The sequence below is a fragment of the Salvelinus alpinus genome, chromosome 13 (genome assembly GCF_045679555.1).
Source record: "Salvelinus alpinus chromosome 13, SLU_Salpinus.1, whole genome shotgun sequence".
NCBI classification, from domain to species: domain Eukaryota; kingdom Metazoa; phylum Chordata; class Actinopteri; order Salmoniformes; family Salmonidae; genus Salvelinus; species Salvelinus alpinus.
This window is the reverse complement of record NC_092098.1, coordinates 50,015,832-50,041,208: the sequence shown is the minus strand read 5'-3', so window position 1 is coordinate 50,041,208 and position 25,377 is coordinate 50,015,832. Positions and strand designations below refer to the sequence as shown.

The 25,377-nt window shown below is 43.7% G+C and overlaps 1 protein-coding gene and 1 long non-coding RNA gene across 4 annotated transcripts in view; one reads left to right on the top strand and one right to left on the bottom strand.

The window, feature by feature from the left end:
- LOC139537865 (P2X purinoceptor 1-like) overlaps positions 1-19,261 on the top strand; it is a 43,981-nt gene extending 24,720 nt beyond the window's left edge. The window contains exons 4-14 of one of the 3 annotated variants that reach the window (XM_071339719.1): positions 2,274-2,328; positions 5,842-5,932; positions 6,900-6,980; positions 10,367-10,508; positions 10,884-11,029; positions 12,568-12,658; positions 12,782-12,847; positions 17,090-17,185; positions 18,467-18,508; positions 18,640-18,729; positions 19,130-19,261. In XM_071339719.1, coding sequence (XP_071195820.1) covers positions 2,274-2,328; positions 5,842-5,932; positions 6,900-6,980; positions 10,367-10,508; positions 10,884-11,029; positions 12,568-12,658; positions 12,782-12,847; positions 17,090-17,185; positions 18,467-18,508; positions 18,640-18,693 — 864 coding nt within the window. In that variant the 3' untranslated portion in view covers positions 18,694-18,729; positions 19,130-19,261. Of the gene's footprint in view, positions 1-2,273; positions 2,341-5,841; positions 5,933-6,899; positions 6,981-10,366; positions 10,509-10,883; positions 11,030-12,567; positions 12,659-12,781; positions 12,848-17,089; positions 17,186-18,466; positions 18,509-18,639; positions 18,730-19,129 lie in introns of all 3 variants that reach the window. The other 2 variants (XM_071339718.1, XM_071339720.1) reach the window with 2 other exon arrangements.
- Positions 19,262-21,644: 2,383 nt separating this feature from the next.
- Positions 21,645-25,377, bottom strand: LOC139537863 (uncharacterized). Its single transcript, XR_011667610.1, has 2 exons — positions 24,265-25,377; positions 21,645-24,171 (listed from the first exon to the last, which is right to left on the bottom strand). It is a non-coding gene; the product is annotated as an uncharacterized lncRNA (long non-coding RNA).

Genomic DNA, 25,377 nt, shown 5'->3' with positions numbered 1-25,377 from the left:
AAAGATGTAAACAAAGCAAATTTGAGGAAAACGCTACCGAAATTCTATCAACACATTGACTGTGCTACTTGCTTAGGAAAAACACTGGATCACTGCTACTCGCCTTTTCAAGATGCCTACAAGGCCCTCCCCCGCCCTCCCTTTGGCAAATTAGATCGCGACTCAATTTTTCTCCTTCCTTCCTATAGGCAGAAACTCAAAAAGGAAGTACCTGTGCTAAGATCTATTCAACACGGGTCTGACCAATCGGAATCCATGCTTCAAGATTGTTTTGATCATGCGGGATATGTTCCGGGGAGCCTTTGAGAATAACATTGCCGCTTACACGGACACAGTGACTGAGTTCATCAGGAAGTGTATAGGGGATGTTGTTCCCACGGTGACTATTAAAACCTACCCAAACCAGAAACCGTGGATAGATGGCGGCATTCGCGCAAAAATGAAAGTGCGATCCATTGCATTTAACCATGCGAAGATGACTGGGAATATGGTTGAATACAAAGAGTGTAGTTATTACCTCCATAAGGCAATCAAACAGACAAAACGTCAGTACAGAGACAAAGTGGAGGCACAATTCAACGGCTCAGACACAAGACTTATGTGGCAGGGTCTACAGACAATCATGGATTACAAAGGGAAAACCAGTCACGTCGCGGACACCAACTTCTTGCTCCCAGACAAGCTAAACACCATCTTCGCCCGCTTTGAGGATAACACAGTGCCACCAATGCGGCCCACTCCCAAGGACTGTGGCTGTGGGCTCTCGTTCTCCGTGGCCGACGTGAGTAAGACATTTAAGCGTGTTAACTCTCGCTGACGGGCATCCATAGCCGCGTCCTCAAAGCATACACAGACCAGCTGGCTGCAGTGTTTACGGACATATTCATTCTCTCCCTATCCCAGTCTGCTGTCCCCACTTGCTTCAAGACGTCCACCATTGTTCCTGTACCCAAGAAAGCAAAAGTAACTGAACTAAATAACTATCACCCCGTAGCACTCACTTCTGTCATCATGAAGTGCTTTGAGAGGCTAGTTAAGGATTATATCACCTCTACCTTACCTGACACCCTAGACACACTTCAATTTGCTTACCGCCCCAATAGATCCACGGATGATGCAATCGCCATCGCACTGCACACTGCTCTATCCCATCTGAACAAGAGGAATACCTGTGTAAGAATGCTGTTCATTGATTACAGCTCAGCATTTAACACTATAGTACCCTCCAAGCTCATCATTAAGCTTGGGGCCCTGGGTCTAAACATCGTCCTGTGCAACTGGGTCCTGGACTTCCTGAAGGGCATCCCCACGTAGTGAAGGTAGGAAACAACACCGGAATCGCGGAATGGTGCCAGGAAAATAACCTCTCCCTCAACGTCAACAGAACTAAGGAGCTGATTTTGGACATCAGGAAACAGCAGAGGGAGCACGCCCCTATATCGATGGGACTGCAGGGGAGAAGGTAGAAAGTTTAAAGTTCCTCGGCGTACACATCACTGACAATCTGAAATGGTCCACCGACGCAGACAGTGTGGTGAAGAAGGCGCAACAGTGCCTCTTCAATCTCAGGAGGCTGAAGAAATTTGTCTTGACCCCTAAGACCCTCAGAAATGTTTACAGATACACAATTGAGAGCATCCTGTTGGGCTGTATCACCGCCTGGTACGGTAACTGCACCGCCCGCAACCGCAGGGCTCTCCAGAGGGTGGTACGGTCAGCTCATATATATATACTGTATTCTATTCTTAGTTAATGCCACTCCGACATTGCTCGTCTTAAAATGTATATATTTCTTAATTCCATTATTTCACTTTTAGATTTGTGTAATGTTGTGAATTGTTAGATATTACTGCACTGTTGGAGCTAGAAACACAAGCATTTTGCTATACCCGTTACACATCTGCTAAATATGTATATGTGACCAATAAAAATTGATTTGATTTGGCATTCAAATCATGCCTTTCCAAATCATGTCCAATTGATTGAATTTACCATAGGTGGACCTATCAAGTTGTAGAAACATCTCAAGGATGATCAATGGAAACAGGATGCACATGAGCTCAATTTCGAGTCTCATAGCAAAGGGTCTGAATACTTATGTAAATAAGTATAATAAAAAAAAAAAATACATTTCCACACAAAAAAAAGGTATTGTGTGTCGATATTTAATACATTTTAGAATAAGGCTGTAATGTAACAAAATGTGGAAAAAGGGAAGGGGTCTGAATACTTTCCGAATACACTGTACACTCACTCCAACTCCTGTGTTTCAGCTCTCAAACTCGAGTCGATGCAGCTCCGACGCAGAATGTGAAGGAAGATCAGAACGTACGGGAGATGGTAAAGTCCGGACGGCATGGCAGTGTGACAGTGTGCCACAGTCCCCTTTACTAACTCAGTGTTTCTCAACCTCTGGTCCGTGGACCAGCGCCAGTCTATGGCAAATCGCCGGCCAGTCCTCTGAGATAGTTAACGGACACTAATGTCGTCAGTTCTACAGTGCTAGTTTGAATGTAAGTTGCCCCCAAAGGAGGAAAAAACATTGCTTGTTGGCCCCTGGTATGAAAAAGGTTGAGAAACACTGCGACTAACTAACCCTCCTCACTACCCTCCGCATTGACAAATCCAGCCATCCATTACTACCACTACCCCCCCCCCCAACCTGACTACTCACACTAGCCATCGTCTCTGTGACTACGCTATGAGGGATAAACAATGAGGGGCTGGGAGTTCTGTGGAAATAATGAGCCCTTCGTTGTCTATCCCTTACTTTCTTAAATTATTACTATATAGAGGATTGTCATTATACATATTTCTAGCCACCAGTGTCTCTGTACTGATAACTGTGATGAAAGGTTATTCATCAGAAATGAAAACGGCACATGATTTCACTTGTCAGAGGGCAACCTTCAGGTGTTTTAAGTGTTCAGTTGTCTCATCACTGTTTTAGGATTAAGTTTGTTTATCGTTGGTAAACTTTCTCAGCGGTTCTTTGGTCAGTTTCAGTTCACAATCCTGTGACAAAAGAGGATGGGAGGAAGAGACAGATGATTCCATTCCTTTTTTGTTGTTGCAGGAGAGTAATGGTGGACTGTAGGAAAGTCAGAGCAGTGTATTGGGTGTATTCTGTACTTTGGGGCGTCTATGAGCTAAATGTACAATACATTAGTCACACAAAACAAACCACCAAGATAAACATTTTGACTAGTCAGGAATTTCCCTGCCCGAAGTCATGAATTCAAGAAGAAAAAGTATGCTTGATTTAGATCAACAACTTTCCATGTTTTTAACAGCCAGGATCCAGGATGGTTGAGTGACTTGGATTATCATTCTATTAAAGCATGCAAACAGACAGTCAGAGACACAAGCACACAGTCAGAGACGGGTAGACAGGCAGAGACGGGCAGACAGTCAGAGACGGGCAGACAGTCAGAGACGGGCAGACAGGCAGAGACGGGCAGACAGGCAGAGATGGGCAGACAGTCAGAGACGGGCAGACAGTCAGAGACGGGCAGACAGTCAGAGACGGGCAGACAGTCAGAGACGGCCAGACAGTCAGAGACAGGCACAAAGTCAGAAACAGGCAGACAGTCAAAGACAGGCAGACAGGCAGAGACAGGCAGACAGTCAGACAGACGGTCAGAGACAGGCAGACAGTCAGAGACAGGCACACAGTCAGAGATAGGCACACAGTCAGAGACAGGCAGACAGTCAGAGACAGACACACAGTCAGAGACAGGCAGACAGTCGGAGACAGGCAGACAGTCAGAGACGGGCAGACAGTCGGAGACAGGCACACAGTCGGAGACAGGCAGACAGTCGGAGACAGGCACACAGTCGGAGACAGGCAGACAGTCAGAGACAGGCAGACAGTCAGAGACAGGCAGACAGTCAGAGACAGGCAGACAGTCAGAGACAGGCAGACAGTCAGAGACGGGCAGACAGTCGGAGACAGGCACACAGTCGGAGACAGGCAGACAGTCGGAGACAGGCACACAGTCGGAGACAGGCAGACAGTCAGAGACAGGCAGACAGTCAGAGACAGGCAGACAGTCAGAGACAGGCAGACAGTCAGAGACAGGCAGACAGTCAGAGACAGGCAGACAGTCAGAGACAGGCAGATAAATAGTAGAGTAGTAGCAGCGGATCCAATAATAATTCTAAGCCTATATAACATTGAAAGGGTTGGTTGTGTATTTTGTAACAGTCCTCATGTGACCCTGGGTTACACCCAAGCCTCTTTAACCTCTCAGAGGCCCTTTCAGGTTCAATCAGAAAGCTGTTGGCAGATGATTTAGATCTGTTGATGCCACCACTGCCATGTTGACTTGGGGGCATCTATATATCCTTGTGTCCTTGAGAAGGATGTGCTGGTTAATGGTTAGACTGTGGTTGAGACTAGAGGCAAGCAAACAGAACAGAAGCTGTTGTTAAAGCCCTCAGGGTGAACCGGTCTTCTGATCATGTCCTGTGGGGTGGCTCACTTTACCGTGTCTGTAAATCTTTTTCATACTTCTCTGCCAATCCAGCTAGGGCCAGAGAGACAGGACCAGAGAGACGGGACCAGAAAGACGGGACCAGAAAGACGGGACCAGAGGGACAGACAAGATAGGGAGAGACAGAACAGGGAGAGACAGGACAGGGAGAGACGGGACAGGGAGAGACAGGACAGGGAGAGACAGGGCCAGAGAGACTGGGCCAGAGAGACTGGGCCAGGGAGACTGGGACCAGGGAGATGGGACCAGGGAGGCAGGACAGACAAGATAGGGAGAGACAGGATAGGGAGAGACAGGATAGGGAGAGACGGGACAGGGAGAGACGGGATAGGGAGAGACAGGATAGGGAGAGACGGGATAGGGAGAGACGGGATAGGGAGAGACAGGACAGGGAGACACGGGACAGGGAGAGACAGGACAGGGAGAGACAGGACAGGGAGAGACAGGGCCCAGGAGACTGGGCCAGGGAGGCAGGACCAGGGAGACAAGACCAGGGAGACAGGACCACACACAGATAATAGCCATGCTTATCATGCAGAAAGAAATGATCCTTACAGTATAAAATCAGTGAGAGATGAAAGAGACGCATCGTTCTGTAACGAGACACATTTCCTTTGGTGTTCTGTAACGAGACACATTTCCTTTGGTGTTCTGTAACGAGACACATTTCCTTTGGTGTTCTGTAACGAGACACATTTCCTTTGGTGTTCTGTAACGAGACACATTTCCTTTGGTGTTCTGTAACGAGACACATTTCCTTTGGTGTTCTGTAACGAGACACATTTCCTTTGGTGTTCTGTAACGAGACACATTTCCTTTGGTGTTCTGTAACGAGACACATTTCCTTTGGTGTTCTGTAACGAGACACATTTTAGTCGAGATTTTAAGGAGTTTGGATGAGTGGATGATTGAAACAGCAATTCTATTTAAAGCGGAAGTCATTTCTTCGAGTTAAAAGACAACCTCATCTGTGGTAGGGTTGTCACGACAATCGTATCACGATACTACGATACCTGATTTCCCCCTGGCAACAAGGTAAACACAAAGCAGACTAAACTCTTTGATTCTTTAAAAACCCTGCTGTATGGAACATAGTGTGATATAACTTGTTAAAAGAAACATGTGAATCTGGGTGACAACATCAGGCTGGTTGTTTCCTCAGGAAATTCAGTCAGCTTCATGTTTTGTTTCCCTGCCACGATACCTCTTGAGTATCGCGATACCGATATGGTGACAACCCTAATCTGTGGGCTCATAGTTGCTACTCCATGTTGAAAAGCTATATCCCTGGTGTCTTTTCTCCGTGTCTCTGTCCCACTGCCACCCCCCCCACCCCCACCCCAAGGTCATATGACGGGGAAGTGTTTGGTGAACACAACCAAGATGTGTGAGGTGCTAGCCTGGTGTCCTGTGGAAGATGACAGATATATCCCAGAGTATGTAAGATCACTGAAAATGATGTTAACACTTTACAGGTATAATGTTTTATTACTCATCAGAAGTGTTGTGTACTGAATGGTACTGAACAACTTTTGACTCTACCGAGTGATTTGTAGGCTGATGAAATGAAAACGGTCTCTACCAGTTTTTTGTTATGACATTTCTGTGTGTCTGTGTGTGTATGATGTGTGTATGATGTGTGTCTGTGTGTGTCTGTGTGTGTATGATGTGTGTGTCTGTGTGTGTCTGTGTGTGTCTGATGTGTGTCTGTGTGTGTCTGTGTGTGTCTGTGTGTGTCTGTGTGTGTATGATGTGTGTCTGTGTGTGTCTGTGTGTGTATGATGTGTGTGTCTGTGTGTCTGTGTGTGTATGATGTGTGTCTGTGCGTGTCTGTGTGTGTATGATGTGTGTCTGTGTGTGTCTGTGTGTGTCTGTGTGTGTCTGTGTGTGTATGATGTGTGTCTGTGTGTGTCTGTGTGTGTATGATGTGTGTCTGTGTGTGTCTGTGTGTGTCTGTGTGTGTATGATGTGTGTATGATGTGTGTCTGTGTGTGTCTGTGTGTGTCGATGTGTGTCTGTGTGTGTCTGTGTGTGTCTGTGTGTGTCTGTGTGTGTCTGTGTGTGTCTGTGTGTGTCTGTGTGTGTCTGTGTGTGTATGATGTGTGTCGATGTGTGTATGATGTGTGTGTATGATGTGTGTCTGTGTGTGTCTGTGTGTGTATGATGTGTGTCTGTGTGTGTCTGTGTGTGTCTGTGTGTGTCTGTGTGTGTCTGATGTGTGTCTGTGTGTGTCTGTGTGTGTCTGTGTGTGTCTGTGTGTGTATGATGTGTGTCTGTGTGTGTCTGTGTGTGTCTGTGTGTGTCTGTGTGTGTCTGTGTGTGTCTGTGTGTGTCTGATGTGTGTATGATGTGTTAATGCTTTGTTAGTCTTTGTTTTCATATGTTCTACTGTTTTCTGTGCAGTCCTGCGCTGTTGATGTCGGCAGAGAACTTCACACTGTTCATCAAAAACACAATCAACTTTCCAGAGTACGGTGTTACGAGGTAAGACCCCTGTTTGACACACAACGTGCATCCTTTCATCAACGCCTATTGAAAATGAGGAGAGTAACCATGGATCCAGTCTATAAAACTCATAAAAACATTAAATAGTTGCTTCTTCTTCCTAATATCGTTAGTATTTGCACACGCGATAACCTGTGCTGGACGCAGGTGGTGTCTGTCTCTCTGAACCTACACGATCCTGCAGAACATTATACAGCATAACAACCATACTGTTAACACACCATTGCCAAATAGCAAAGCAACAACATGAGGACATCTCTCCCCTCCGGCTTCCCTGATAGTGAGCTGAGGTCAGTGACAGGTCATCCAGTAACTCCCTGATAGTGAGCTGAGGTCAGGTCAGTGGCAGGTCATCCAGTAACTCCCTGATAGTGAGCTGAGGTCAGTGACAGGTCATCCAGTAACTCCCTGATAGTGAGCTGAGGTCAGGTCAGTGGCAGGTCATCCAGTAACTCCCTGATAGTGAGCTGAGGTCAGGTCAGTGGCAGGTCATCCAGTAACTCCCTGATAGTGAGCTGAGCTGAGGTCAGGCCAGTGGCAGGTCATCCAGTAACTCCCTGATAGTGAGCTGAGGTCAGGTCAGTGGCAGGTCATCCAGTAACTCTCCTAGGATCATGAGAGGCAACATAAGTCAACATGAGAAGGGCCAGATCCTATAGGTTAACATGAGAAGAGTCCGATCCTATAGGTTAACATGAGAAGTGTCAGATCCTATAGGTTAAAATGACAAGAGCCAGATTCTATAGGTAAACATGAGAAGAGACAGATCCCATAGGTTAAATTCATATAGAGATATACACTACTGAATCAATGTTGTTTCCACGTCATTTCAACAAAAATATTCAATTTGATCAAAACAGGAACAGAGGGCATTACCAGATTACTTTGAATCACAGTGGAAAACTGATTGGATTTGCAAAAGGCATCAATCAACGTAAGAGAATTTCGTCAGATTTTCACCCAACTTTGAACCTAAATCCAATGGTGATATTTTTTGTTCACTTTAGTTGACAACTCAACCAAATGTAAATAAAAAAATAGACGTTGAACTGCCGTCTGCGTCCAGTGGGTATGTTTTCCCGCTGAGTGTACCTTTCTGAAGATAGATGATCATGATAGTAACGGCTTGGTGAATACACATTTAACACAACCACAGATTCATAATTCATTATGTATATATACACTAGATGACTGTGCTGTTTTGAAGCCATCGTGCCTCCATCTTGGCACTCCCTCACATTGTAAAAGAAAAATACAGCATTTAGGAAGACAGAAATGCATGTATTAATGTCTACATACATTTTTTTGCCACATTTATTCTATTACAGACACCTTATTGAATACTTTGAAATTATATTATGTGAGCTAAACATAAATTATTATAATAATATAAATATAAATATATATAAATCAAATAAATCGTGATATTAGATTATTTTTTTCATTTAAGCATTGCCTCACGTTAGATGGCGTCACTCCTACCCGACACTCGCCCCTCAACCGATCTGTCTTGTAGGTCGTGGAACTCATCTATATATATATATAGACAGTATATATACAGTTGCAGTAGGAAGTTTACATACACCTTAGCCAAATACATTTAAACTCAGTTTTTCACAATTCCTGACATTTAATCCTAGTAGAAATCCCTGTCTTAGGTCAGTTAGGATCACCACTTTATTTTAAGAATGTGAAATGTCAGAATAATAGAGAGAATTACATTCCCAGTGGGTCAGAAGTTTACATACCCTCAATTAGTATTTGGTAGCATTGCCTTTAAATTGTTTAACTTGGGTCAAACGTTTTGGGTAGCCTTCCACAAGCTTCCTACAATAGGTTGGGTGAATTTTGGCCCATTCCTCCTGACAGAGCTGGTGTAACTGAGTCAGGTTTGTAGGCCTCCTTGCTCGCACATGCTTTTTCAGTTCTGCCCACAAATTTTCTATAGGATTGAGGCCAGGGCTTTGTGATGGCCACTCCAATTTTATGTTTGAGATTCTTCATGAAGTTGGTTGAGAGAATGCCAAGAGTGTGCAAAGCTGTCATCAAGGCAAAGGGTGGCTACTTTTAAGAATCTCAAATATAAAATATATTTAGATTTGTTTAACACTTTTTTAGCTACTACATGATTCCATATGTGTTATTTCATAGTTCCGATGTCTTCACTATTATTCTACAATGCAGAAAATAGTACAAATTAAGAAAAACCCTTGAATGAGTAGGTGTGTCCAAACTTTTGACTGGTACTGTATATAAAAACATTTTCCTTCGAGTATAATGTTTTAGATTACTGATGTTACTGTCCCCACTACAAGAACAAAAAATACTTAAATATATGTAATTCTGTCCTTGAAACATTTAATTTAAATAGTGTAGAATTCCATTCATTCCTATGGAGGACTTCTTCTACCGGGTAGTACCAATATGGCCGACCGATGCATAGCATCAGCAATCCAGGGTTTATATACATCATTGTTAATAATACTGCCCCCTCTCTGCTCTTCTGTGGGGGAGCAGAACCTTGAGGCCTCAGACCATATATTAGGCTCCCGAGTGGTGCACTGTATCTCAGTGCAAGAGGGTTCACTGCAGTCCCTGGTTCAAATCCAGGCTGCATCACATCCGGTTGTGATTGGGAGTCCCATAGGGCGGCGCACAATTGGCCCAGTGTCATCTGGGGTAGGCCGTTATTGTAAATAATAATTTATTCTTAACTGACTTTACAAGTTAAATAAAGGTGAAATATATATTTTTTCATATAGAGTAGTTCGACAGGAGAATAAATAACATCCACCAGCCTGTGCTCTTAGAAAAGGGGGTTCCAAAGGGTTTTACCTGGAACCAAAAGGCGTTCTTCTAAGGGTTCTACCATGGGGACAGCCGAAGAACGCTTTAAGGTTCTAGATCAGGGATAGACAACCGTGGTCCTGGAGTGCCGCAGGCACTTCATGATTTTGATTAAACCGACCTGGAAGACCAGGTGTGTTGAATGTAGGCTAATTACTGAACTGATCAATTATATCAGTTGGTCAGGTGTGGTGCCTAATTGGAACAACATCCTGCAGTACCTGCACACTCCAGGAACAGGGTTCTAGATGGCACTTTTCTTTCTATGAGTGAAGCGACCAGAGACCACACCTCTTTAGCCTCTTCAGCCTAGTAACCATTAAGGAGCCTCAGGCAATGGTTGCTATGTTTGTTACATGCATTACATCACACACATATTGTGTATGTAGCTATGCACTGAATATAGAGGATGTCCCAAATGTGATGTTGATTCAAATATCTATTTGCTACATAACCAGTACAGTATGATATAAACTTGCCATCTTTTTAACAATGATCTCTTCCTGTTCTCACTCCAGGTGTAACCTCGTAGAAGGTATCGACAATGAATACGTCAAAAGTTGCCTGTATGACCCAAAGACGTCCCCACTGTGTCCAATTTTCAGACTGGGCGACTTGGTACAGCTGTCTGGCTTCATCTTCCCCGACATAGCCAAACTGGTGAGCAATATGCTATTATATTTATGAGTAAAGGGGGTTTGCAAGTACCTGTCAGTCCGTGTATGGCTGTGGTTTTCTTTTGGTGTAATGAGGTATAATGGTGGTGTTATTGGTAACGAGGTATAATGATGGTGTGATTGGTAACGAGGTATAATGATGGTGTTATTGGTAACGAGGCATAATGATGGTGTTATTGGTAATGAGATATAATGATGGTGTTATTGGTAACGAGGCATAATGATGGTGTTATTGGTAATGAGGCATAATGATGGTGTTATTGGTAATGAGGTATAATGATGGTGTTATTGGTAACGAGGTATAATGATTGTGTTATTGGTAATCATCATTGACTGGATGTATTGATTGATCTGACAGGGTGGGGCGATTGGTATCATTATTGATTGGACCTGTAACCTGGACCATGCCCAGTCAGAGTGTAAACCGATCTACTCCTTCCACGGTCTCTATGGAAACCCCAACGAGACAGACACGGCCAGAGCATCTTTGGGATACAACTTCAGGTACATAAAGCATCTGCCATGGTCTTGTGGTTAGTGCTGCAGACCCTGGCACAATTGTGTACCAGAGTCAGCATGGGTTTGAGATCCAGCTTACTGCCCTTCTGACTCGCAACCTCTTCTACATTTCCTGTCCTTTCTCGAGTTAAGATTTTAAATACATCAAAGAAAAACACTTAGAAAGGGGTCGTGTTAGCCATTGGGGGTCGTGTTAGCCATTGGGGGTCGTGTTAGCCATGGGGGTCGTGTTAGCCATTGGGGGTCGTGTTAGCCATTGGGGGTCGTGTTAGCCATTGGGGGTCGTGTTAGCCATTGGGGGTCGTGTTAGCCATGGGGGTCGTGTTAGCCATTGGGGGTCGTGTTAGCCATTGGGGGTCGTGTTAGCCATTGTGGGTCGTGTTAGCCATTGTGGGTCGTGTTAGCCATTGTGGGTCGTGTTAGCCATTGGGGGTCGTGTTAGCCATTGGGGGTCGTGTTAGCCATTGGGGGTCGTGTTAGCCATTGGGGGTCGTGTTAGCCATTGGGGGTCGTGTTAGCCATTGGGGGTCGTGTTAGCCATGGGGGTCGTGTTAGCCATTGGGGGTCGTGTTACCCATGGGGGTCGTGTTAGCCATTGGGGGTCGTGTTAGCCATTGGGGGTCGTGTTAGCCATTGGGGGTCGTGTTAGCCATTGGGGGTCGTGTTAGCCATGGGGGTCGTGCTAACCATGGGGGTCGTGCTAGCCATGGGGGTCGTGTTAGCCATTGGGGGTCGTGCTAGCCATGGGGGTCGTGTTAGCCATTGGGGGTCGTGTTATCCATGGGGGTCGTGCTAACCATGGGGGTCGTGCTAACCATGGGGGTCGTGGTAGCCATTGGGGGTCGTGTTAGCCATTGGGGGACGTGTTATCCATGGGGGTCGTGTTATCCATGGGGGTCGTGCTAACCATGGGGGTCGTGTTAGCAATTGGGGGTCGTGTTAGCCATTGGGGTCGTGTTAGCCATGGGGGTCGTGTTAGCCATTGGGGGTCGTGTTAGCCATTGGGGGTCGTGTTATCCATGGGGATCGTGTTAGCCATTGGGGGTCGTGTTATCCATGGGGGTCGTGTTATCCATGGGGGTCGTGTTATCCATGGGGGTCGTGATAGCCATTGGGGGTCGTGTTAGCCATTGGGGGTCGTGTTAGCCATTGGGGGTCGTGTTAGCCATTGGGGGTCGTGTTAGCCATTGGGGGTCGTGTTAGCCATTGGGGGTCGTGTTAGCCATTGGGGGTCGTGCTAACCATGGGGGTCGTGTTAGCCATTGGGGGTCGTGTTAGCCATGGGGTCGTGTTAGCCATGGGGGTCGTGTTAGCCATGGGGGTCGTGTTAGCCATGTGTTAGCCATTGGGGGTCGTGTTAGCCATTGGGGGTCGTGCTAACCATGCGAATAAGGAAATTACACTATTCATTATACAACTTACTCTTCTTAGTTGCATGGCTAGGGTCATGTGAAAGACAGAAGAGATACAGATCTGAACACTAGCCTAGAGGCTGAAAAGTGTGTCTAAATTTTGTGCTTTAGGTATGCAAAGCATTATATGGAGGACAAGCAGGAGAAAAGAACGCTTATGAAAGTGTTTGGGATTCGATTTGACATCATTGTTCGTTCAGTGGTAAGTTCATGAAGTTCACGGTTGCGATCCTTGTAATGTTCCAGACAGTGTTTTTGAATTCCTCCCTTACGACTGTAGATTTAAAAAGTCTAAAAGATTGTTGATGTTATTGTTATTTTCCAGGCCAGAAAATTTGATATCATTCCAACACTAACAGCTATAGGATCTGGTGTTGGCATCTTTGGAGTGGTGAGTCTTTCAATACTACACGTCCTGTCTGATACTACACATCCTGTCTGATAATACACCTCCTGTCTGATAATAAACATACTATCTGATACTACGCATACTATCTGATACTAAACATACTATCTGATACTACACATCATCTGATACTACACATCCCATCTGATACTACACATCCCATCTGATACTACACATCCTATCTAATACTACACATCCTATCTGATACTACACATCCTGTCTGATACTACACATTCCCTCTGATAATACACATCCCATCTGATACTACACATCCCATCTGACACTACACATCCTGTCTAATACTACACATCCCATCTGATACTACACATCCCATCTGATACTACACATCCCATCTAATACTACACATCCCATCTGGTACTACACATCCCATCTGGTACTACACATCCCATCTAATACTACATATCCCGTCTAATACTACACATCTCATCTGATACTACTCATCCCAACTGGTACTACACATCCCATCTAATACTACACATCCCATCTAATACTACACATCCAATCTGATACTACACATCCTGTCTAGTACTACACATCCTGTCTAATACTATACGTACTATCTAATATTACACGTACCTTCTAATACTACACATACTATCTAATACTACACATCCCATCTGGTACTACACATCCCATCTGGTACTACACATCCCATCTGGTACTACACATCCCATCTGGTACTACACATCCCATCTAATACTACACATCCCATCTAATACTACACATCCCACCTAATACTACACATCCCATCTAATACTACACATCCCATCTGATACTACACATCCCAACTGGTACTACACATCCCATCTAATACTACACATCCTGTCTAATACTACACATCTCATCTGATACTACTCATCCCAACTGGTACTACACATCCCATCTGATACTACACATCCCATCTGATACTACACATCCCATCTGGTACTACACATCCCATCTAATACTACACATCCCGTCTAATACTACACATCTCATCTGATACTACTCATCCCAACTGGTACTACACATCCCATCTAATACTACACATCCCGTCTGATACTACTCATCCCATCTGATACTACACATCCTGTCTAGTACTACACATCCTGTCTAATACTATACGTACTATCTAATATTACACGTACCTTCTAATACTACACATACTATCTAATACTACACATCCCATCTGGTACTACACATCCCATCTAATACTACACATCCCATCTAATACTACACATCCCACCTAATACTACACATCCCATCTGATACTACACATCCCAACTGGTACTACACATCCCATCTAATACTACACATCCTGTCTAATACTACACATCTCATCTGATACTACTCATCCCAACTGGTACTACACATCCCATCTAATACTACACATCCCATCTAATACTACACATCCCATCTGATACTACTCATCCCAACTGGTACTACACATCCCATCTAATACTACACATCCCGTCTGATACTACTCATCCCGTCTGATACTACACATCCTGTCTAGTACTACACATCCTGTCTAATACTATACGTACTATCTAATATTACACGTACCTTCTAATACTACACATACTATCTAATACTACACATCCCATCTGGTACTACACATCCCATCTGGTACTACACATCCCATCTAATACTACACATCCCATCTAATACTACACATCCCATCTAATACTACACATCCCATCTAATACTACACATCCCATCTGATACTACACATCCCATCTGGTACTACACATCCCATCTGGTACTACACATCCCATCTGGTACTACACATCCCGTCTAATACTACACATCCCATCTGATACTACACATCCCATCTAATACTACACATCCCATCTAATACTACACATCCCATCTGATACTACACATCCCATCTGATACTACACATCCCAACTGGTACTACACATCCCATCTAATACTACACATCCCATCTAATACTACACATCCCATCTAATACTACACATCCCATCTGATACTACACATCCCCTCTGGTACTACACATCCCGTCTAATACTACACATCCCATCTGGTACTACACATCCCGTCTAATACTACACATCCCATCTAATACTACACATCCCATCTGGTACTACACATCCCATCTAATACTACACATCCCATCTAATACTACACATCCCACCTAATACTACACATCCCATCTGATACTACACATCCCAACTGGTACTACACATCCCATCTAATACTACACATCCTGTCTAATACTACACATCTCATCTGATACTACTCATCCCAACTGGTACTACACATCCCATCTAATACTACACATCCCATCTAATACTACACATCCCATCTGATACTACACATCCCATCTGGTACTACACATCCCATCTAATACTACACATCCCGTCTAATACTACACATCTCATCTGATACTACTCATCCCAACTGGTACTACACATCCCATCTAATACTACACATCCCGTCTAATACTACACATCCCGTCTGATACTACTCATCCCATCTGATACTACACATCCTGTCTAGTACTACACATCCTGTCTAATACTATACGTACTATCTAATATTACACGTACCTTCTAATACTACACATACTATCTAATACTACACATCCCATCTGGTACTACACATCCCATCTGGTACTACACATCCCATCTAATACTACACATCCCATCTAATACTACACATCCCATCTAATACTACACATCCCATCTAATACTACACATCCCATCTGATACTACACATCCCATCTGGTACTACACATCCCATCTGGTACTACACATCCCGTCTAATACTACACATCCCATCTGATACTACACATCCCATCTAATACTACACATCCCATCTAATACTACACATCCCATCTGATACTACACATCCCATCTGATACTACACATCCCAACTGGTACTACACATCCCATCTAATACTACACATCCCATCTAATACTACACATCCCATCTAATACTACACATCCCATCTAATACTACACATCCCATCTGATACTACACATCCCCTCTGGTACTACACATCCTGTCTAATACTAAACATCCCATCTGGTACTACACATCCCGTCTAATACTACACATCCCATCTAATACTACACATCCCATCTGGTACTACACATCCCATCTAATACTACACATCCCATCTAATACTACACATCCCATCTGATACTACACATCCCATCTGATACTACTCATCCCATCTGATACTACTCATCCCATCTGATACTACACATCCCGTCTAATACTACTCATCCCATCTGGTACTACACATCCCATCTAATACTACACATCCCGTCTAATACTACACATCCCATCTGATACTACACATCCCATCTGATACTACACATCCCATCTGATACTACTCATCCCATCTGATACTACACATCCCGTCTAATACTACTCATCCCATCTGGTACTACACATCCCATCTAATACTACTCATCCCATCTGATACTACACATCCCGTCTGATACTACACATCCCGTCTGATACTACACATCCTATCTAATACTACACATCCCATCTGATACTACTCATCCCATCTGATACTACTCATCCCATCTGATACTACACATCCCATCTGATACTACACATCCCATCTGATACTACTCATCCCATCTGATACTACACATCCCATCTGATACTACACATCCCGTCTGATACTACACATCCTGTCTAGTACTACACATCCTGTCTAATACTATACGTACTATCTAATATTACACATACTATCTAATACTACACATCCTGTCTGATAATATATATCCTATCTGATACTACACATCCTGTCTGATAATATATATCCTATCTGATACTACACATCCTGTCTGATAATATATATCCTATCTGATACTACACATCCTGTCTGATAATATATATCCTATCTGATACTACACATCCTGTCTGATAATATATATCCTATCTGATACTACACATCCCATCTAATACTACACATCCTGTCTGATAATACACATCCCATCTGATACTACTCATCCCATCTAATATTACACATCCTATCTGATAATATATATCCTATCTGATACTGCAAAACATACAGAATCTCCAGTAGCCTACTGTATATCTCTTAAACAGCTTGTATAGAAATAGACTAAACAAATATGTTTATCTATTAAACAATGTGATGGAGTTAGTTGTGATCACAGAATTACATTTATATCATATTTCTATGGCTCTAATTCTGCTCTAATTGTGCTGTTTCCAAAGGCAACTGTAGTATGTGATCTGATTCTCCTGCATCTACTACCCAAGAGGGAATTCTACAACAACATGAAATTCAAGGTCACTGAAAAAATGGAGAAGGTGAGTTTACATCTAACTGTTATGTAACATCCAGTTTAAACACCAGGTGGCAGCAAAGAGGCATTTAAAAAAAATAAAATAGTTGTGAAGATAACTGGGAAGACAGATCCTCAACAGTACACACGATTATTTACCCAACAGTTCATGTGTTGTCTCTCTAAGAAATACATAATAATAATAATTTGCTCCTCCTTTGGGGAAGGCTACTGGGTCCCACTTTATTTTTAATACGCATCAGTTTTTATACGCATCACTGCATCCTGCATTAAAAGGTTGGCTGGTCCTCATTTAAGCCACGTAGATTTGTATTTATTTTATATATAACCTTTATTTAACTAGGCAAGTCAGTTAAGAACAAATTCTTATTTTACAATGAATACCAAAAGGCCTCCTGTGGGGATGGGGGCTGGGATTAAAAATAAAATGTTTTATAAAATATAAATATAGGACAAAAACACATCACAACAAGAGAGACAACACAACACCTCATAAAGAGAGAACTAAGACCACAACATAGCAAGGCAGCAACACATGACAACACAGCATGGTAGCAACACAACATGACAACAACATGGTAGCAGCACAAAACATGGTTCAAACATTACTAGTGATGGCTGTTTAACATGAAGCTAGGGTTAGGATGGTGGTTGAGGCTAGGGTTGAATCAGGATATGAATATAGACATGGGATGCTAGGGTTAGGATGGTGGTTGAGGCTAGGGTTGAATCAGGATATGAATATGGACATGGATGCTAGGGTTAGGGTTGTAGCTGAGGCTAGGGTTGAATCAGGATGAGGACATGAAGATGGAGTTCTGGGTTAGGGTTGAGGGTTAGGAATGAGCTGGGATATGGGACATGACTCTGGGGTTGAAGTTAGGGGTTAGTTAGTAGGACAATTTAACATCTATCTATTGGAGACTATCCAAATAACATGTTATCCAAAGCAGTGTTTATTTTCATCCCAGTCTTTAGTGAGAGCACGCCATTGGGCAAATTCAAACTCCAACTGACACTCTGTTGTCAAAGTGTAAAGAAGATATCCCTTCAGATCACTTGAACAAGAGATGTAAAATCTCAATGTGTTTCGTCTGGTTAAATAAAGGATGAAACAATAGTTTGGAATATTATTTCCCTTCATCTTTATTTAATACACTCAAACCTTACAAAGTAAATATGTTTAAAATACATTAGTTGAGAGAGTAATACTGGTTTCAAACAAGTGAAACAGAAGATGGTCAGATACAAAATGGATCGATATAAATCAGAGTCTGTCTTTCAGGAACCTTTAGATGAGTTCAAGTCTGAAAAAGAAGTATCCAAGGTAAGCGCATAGTGTGTGTTTGTGTCATACACCAGTTATCACCTTTAAACTGTTATTGTTTGTGGTTACCGTGGGTGACAGGCCAACACATTGTGGTGTAGCATGTCATTGATGTCTTCTTGGCCACACAGAAGCATTCAGAAGAGGTTCTAGTGCATCACGAGGCACCGCTGTCAGAGACTTAGCCCTACAGCAGCTGCCGGGATCAGATCAGTCTTAAGGTTTGTGTTGACAGGTGTGGGTCCTCTGGTTTGTGTTGGAATACTTACAAAAAAACATCCTCTTTCCCTCCCTTCCTGAACTACAGTCTGATCTGACATGACTTGATCAGTGGACAGCTATCAGACTGTGTTCAGCCCAATAGAAGGGACGAAGGAAGGATGAATGTATTCAAACATGGCCCAGAAGAAACACATTGGTGAACCACACAAGCATGTTTAACTATTGGTGGGGGATCGATAAAGAGGAGTTCAATACATTTTGCATCTGACAGTTATTTCTTGATGTGCACACTGTAATCTACCCCCCCGTCGTAGGCCTATTGAAACACACAGGCGATAATGCGTGTTTTTTAAGGAGTCCCATTTGAACATGGGCCGGGTTTGTGTTCCTCTCCTACAGGAGTGATTCTGCAGAGGGGTCCTGACTCCTGGGCTCCAGTCTGCAGTAACAGGTGTCTGCGACTCCAACACACTGACTCCAATCTGCACTGAGAAATGTACATTCTTAAACGATTAAACAAGTGTGATGGTTTTCTGCCTGTGTCCACTTTCTTGCTCTATTATTCAACTGATATTTATTGCCTTCAAATCATGTCAACAGACCTGAAACCATGCTCTCAGTTTAAGAGATTTTTTAAATTTGATTTTACCTTTATTTAACTAGGCAAGTCAGAACAAATTCGTATTTACAATGACAGCCTAGGAACAGTGGGTTAACTGCCTTGTTCAGGGGCAGAACAATAGATTTTTACCTTGTCAGCTCAGGGATTCAATCTAGCAAGCTTTCGGTTACTGGCCCAACGCTCTAACCACTAGGCTACCTGCCGATAGATAATTACGGAACATTCTTTCAGACAGCCACCCTCCTTTGTTTGTCTAATAATAATCATCAGGGGGACAGGGAGGACAGGCCCCCCCCACATTCTGAAATTGCATTTATGTCCCCCCCAGTTTTATCATTGGAATGTGATACAAAACATGGCGTCGATGTGCTTTAGGACCATGCGGACGCCTCCGAGCGGTCGGGTAGGCTGTTTGCTGTCGGGTAGGCTGTTTGCTGTCGGGTAGGCTGTTTGCTGTCGGGTAGCCTGTTTGCTATCGGGTAGCCTGTTTGCTGTCGGGTAGCCTGTTTGCTGTCGGGTAGCCTGTTTGCTGTCGGGTAGCCTGTTTGCTGTCGGGTAGGCTGTTTGCTGTCGGGTAGCCTGTTTGCTATCGGGTAGCCTGTTTGCTGTCGGGTAGCCTGTTTGCTGTCGGGTAGCCTGTTTGCTAACGGGTAGGCTGTTTGCTGTCGGGTAGGCTGTTTGCTGTCGGGTAGGCTGTTTGCTGTCGGGTAGGCTGTTTGCTGTCGGGTAGGCTGTTTGCTGTCGGGTAGCCTGTTTGCTGTCGGGTAGGCTGTTTGCTGTCGGGTAGGCTGTTTGCTGTCGGGTAGGCTGTTTGCTGTCGGGTAGGCTGTTTGCTGTCGGGTAGGCTGTTTGCTGTCGGGTAGGCTGTTTGCTGTCGGGTAGGCTGTTTGCTGTCGGGTAGCCTGTTTGCTGTCGGGTAGGCTGTTTGCTGTCGGGTAGCCTGTTTGCTGTCGGGTAGCCTGTTTGCTGTCGGGTAGCCTGTTTGCTGTCGGGTAGCCTGTTTGCTGTCGGGTAGCCTGTTTGCTGTCGGGTAGCCTGTTTGCTGTCGGGTAGCCTGTTTGCTGTCGGGTAGCCTGTTTGCTGTCAGGTAGCCTGTTTGCTGTCGGGTAGCCTGTTTGCTGTCGGGTAGCCTGTTTGCTGTCGGGTAGCCTGTTTGCTGTCGGGTAGCCTGTTTGCTGTCGGGTAGCCTGTTTGCTGTCGGGTAGCCTGTTTGCTGTCGGGTAGCCTGTTTGCTGTCGGGTAGCCTGTTTGCTGTCGTGCAGGCTGTTTGCTGTCGGGTAGCCTGTTTGCTGTCGTACAGGCTGTTTGCTGTCGGGTAGCCTGTTTGCTGTCGGGTAGCCTGTTTGCTGTCGGGTAGCCTGTTTGCTGTCGTGCAGGCTGTTTGCTAAAACCAAACCAACTGTTGAAGCGCTGCTCTCTCAATGTGTCATAATTAGTACTATGTGTTAGTTTAGGGTTCGTTCATTAACTCAGAGTCATGCGTTTTATAACACATTTGTTACCTTAAAGCCGTGGTTCACTCAGAAACATTGTGACACATTCTCTATTTTCTATGGGGACACATTTCTACACATTTTGTCATGGGGTGCAGGGAAAATGTTGCCGTTTTTAAAGGTAATTTTCTTGGAATTGTATACATTTGGCCATGTCTAATGTGTATTCCTGTGATATTTGAGTGACTCAAACATTACTACAAAATCTATGGGCTTAAATGGGCTAGTTGATCTGGACCGTTTCTGACAGGTAATAAATAGCTCTCTAAGGTCTGTAATGACTGACATGGGCTAGTTGATCTGCACCGTTTCTGACAGGTAATAAATAGCTCTCTAGGGTCTGTAATGACTGACATGGGCTAGTTGATCTGGACCGTTTCTGACAGGTAATAAATAGCTCTCTAAGGTCTGTAATGACTGACATGGGCTAGTTGATCTGGACCGTTTCTGACAGGTAATAAATAGCTCTCTAAGGTCTGTAATGACTGACATCACAAGAGGAACTGATGATGCACCTACCCAATATAGAAGTTGCACCTTGTGCATTCTACTATAACAACTTTCAAGAGGAAGTTGAACGCCGGACGGAGTTGAAAGCCGGCGTCCAACCTCTTCCATCAGCACAGCACACACCAGGTTGTATTCCACTTTGAAATACTGTAATAATTACATACTTTTGATATTTAAATCTTTCTCATTGACAATTTTGCGATTGATACGCAAATTCAATAAATCTTTCAGAGTTGAAGGTTGTACTCTTGCAAATACTTTGACAGATTACTTACAAAAAAAGACATTATTAAATTATTCTGATATTTTTAATTATTTGATTATGTCTTAGTGTACAAAAAGCATGCAAAAAAAATAGCATATTTATATATTGGTACATATTTACATGGTAACAGTTGCATTCAGTACAGGTTTGCCATGCTTTTTCCCATTTATACCTGGTTCTAACATGCATCCTTATCTTGTCCTGTTTACACTTGTAAGATCTGATCCCAATCAGATCACAATGCATATTTACTACAACCGTCTAAAAATGTGGGCACAATCAAAATGTGGACAACATCAGGACAACTGGCACGTTAGCACCGGGTATGAAAGAGGCTTCAGGAATATGCAGAACAGTACAGACATCGAATAAACCCATTGAACAAAAGACACCTTCAACACAGAGACCAGGACAATCACATATGATAAATGACACCTTCACAACAGAGGCCAGGACAATCACATATGATAAATGACACCTTCAACACAGAGACCAGGACAATCACATATGATACATGACACCTTCACAACAAGGCCAGGACAATCACATATGATAAATGACACCTTCAACACAGAGACCAGGACAATCACATATGATAAATGACACCTTCAACACAGAGACCAGGACAATCACATATGATAAATGACACCTTCAACACAGAGACCAGGACAATCACATATGATAAATGACACCTTCAACACAGAGACCAGGACAATCACATATGATAAATGACACCTTCAACACAGAGACCAGGACAATCACATATGATAAATGACACCTTCAACACAGAGACCAGGACAATCACATATGATAAATGACACCTTCAACACAAAGACCAGGACAATCACATATGATAAATGACACCTTCAACACAGAGACCAGGACAATCACATATGATAAATGACACCTTCAACACAGAGACCAGGACAATCACATATGATAAATGACACCAACACAGAGACCAGGACAATCACATATGATAAATGACACCTTCAACACAGAGGCCAGGACAATCACATATGATAAATGACAGCGATGCAAAAAACTGTCCTCATCTTAACACTATGTAGACTCACAGCCCTCGATTAGATTCACTTCATCTCAACTCATGTTAACAGGTGTAGCTGGAGTGACAGGCAGCAGTATAGAGGTGTGACTGTGTCATAATGACATGGGCATGTTAACAGGTGTAGCTGGAGTGACAGGCAGCAGTATAGAGGTGTGAATGTGTCATAATGACATGGGCATGTTAACAGGTGTAGCTGGAGTGACAGGCAGCAGTATAGAGGTGTGACTGTGTCATAATGACATGGGCATGTTAACAGGTGTAGCTGGAGTGACAGGCAGCAGTATAGAGGTGTGACTGTGTCATAATGACATGGGCATGTTAACAGGTGTAGCTGGAGTGACAGACAGCAGTATAGAGGTGTGACTGTGTCATAATGACATGGGCATGTTAACAGGTGTAGCTGGAGTGACAGGCAGCAGTATAGAGGTGTGACTGTGTCATAATGACATGGGCATGTTAACAGGTGTAGCTGGAGTGACAGGCAGCAGTATAGAGGTGTGACTGTGTCATAATGACATGGGCATGTTAACAGGTGTAGCTGGAGTGACAGACAGCAGTATAGAGGTGTGACTGTGTCATAATGACATGGGCATGTTAACAGGTGTAGCTGGAGTGACAGGCAGCAGTATAGAGGTGTGACTGTGTCATAATGACATGGGCATGTTAACATGTGTAGCTGGAGTGACAGGCAGCAGTATAGAGGTGTGACTGTGTCATAATGACATGGGCATGTTAACAGGTGTAGCTGGAGTGACAGACAGCAGTATAGAGGTGTGACTGTGTCATAATGACATGGGCATGTTAACAGGTGTAGCTGGAGTGACAGGCAGCAGTATAGAGGTGTGACTGTGTCATAATGACATGGGCATGTTAACAGGTGTAGCTGGAGTGACAGACAGCAGTATAGAGGTGTGACTGTGTCATAATGACATGGGCATGTTAACAGGTGTAGCTGGAGTGACAGGCAGCAGTATAGAGGTGTGACTGTGTCATAATGACATGGGCATGTTAACAGGTGTAGCTGGAGTGACAGGCAGCAGTATAGAGGTGTGACTGTGTCATAATGACATGGGCATGTTAACAGGTGTAGCTGGAGTGACAGGCAGCAGTATAGAGGTGTGACTGTGTCATAATGACATGGGCATGTTAACAGGTGTAGCTGGAGTGACAGGCAGCAGTATAGAGGTGTGACTGTGTCATAATGACATGGGCATGTTAACAGGTGTAGCTGGAGTGACAGGCAGCAGTATAGAGGGCCGGCTAAAGGGGAAACGTGCACAACGTTCATATTAATTAGCATATAGACCGTGTTAATATCACCAAGCTCAACTCCCAAGACAATGTACATGATCGACAGAAGGAAAGAGCACCTGAGTGCATTTAGAATCAGGACACAACACTAAAGAGGGCAAGAATATTGAATATAGTACACACATATAGTGCACACATACAGTACATACATACCTGTACATACATACATACCTGTACACACATACAGTACATACATACAGTACATACATACAGTACAGTACATACATACAGTACAGTACATACATACATACAGTACATACATACCTGTACATACATACCTGTACATACATACATACCTGTACATACATACATACCTGTACATACATACATACCTGTACATACATACATACCTGTACATACATACATACCTGTACATACATACAGTACATACAGTACAGTACAGTACATACAGTACATACAGTACATACATACCTGTACATACATACAGTACAGTACATACAGTACATACATACCTGTACATACAGTACAGTGTGCATCATCGTTCTTTTAGATGAAATGTCAGATAGTGATTTCTCATCCTGGTGGCAGACAGTTAACTCACAGCCAGGTGCTGTCTTTGTTCTGATCCCAACAGCCCGTCAGTTACAACCCACAGACTGACAGTTAACCCACAGACTGTTAGTTAACCCACAGACTGTTAGTTAACCCAAAGACTGACAGTTAACCCACAGACTGACAGTTAACCCACAGACTGACAGTTAACCCACAGACTGACAGTTAACCCACAGACTGACAGTTAACCCACAGACTGACAGTTAACCCACAGACTGACAGTTAACCCACAGACTGACAGTTAACCCACAGCCTGACAGTTAACCCACAGACTGTTAGTTAACCTAGAGACTGACAGTTAACCCACAGACTGTTTGTTAACCCACAGACTGACAGTTAACCTAGACTGACAGTTAACCCACAGACTGTTTGTTAACCCATAGACTGACAGTTAACCCACAGACTGTTAGTTAACCCACAGACTGACAGTTAACCCACAGACTGACAGTTAACCCACAGACTGACAGTTAACCCACAGACTGTTAGTTAACCCACAGACTGACAGTTAACCACACAGACTGACAGTTAACCCACAGACTGACAGTTAGTTAACCCACAGACTGACTGTTAGTTAACCCACAGACTGACTGTTAGTTAACCCACAGACTGACTGTTAGTTAACCCACAGACTGACTGTTAGTTAACCCACAGACTGACAGTTAACCACACAGACTGACAGTTAACCACACAGACTGACAGTTAACCCAAAGACTGACAGTTAACCCACAGACTGACTGTTAGTTAACCCACAGACTGACAGTTAACCACACAGACTGACAGTTAACCCAAAGACTGACAGTTAAC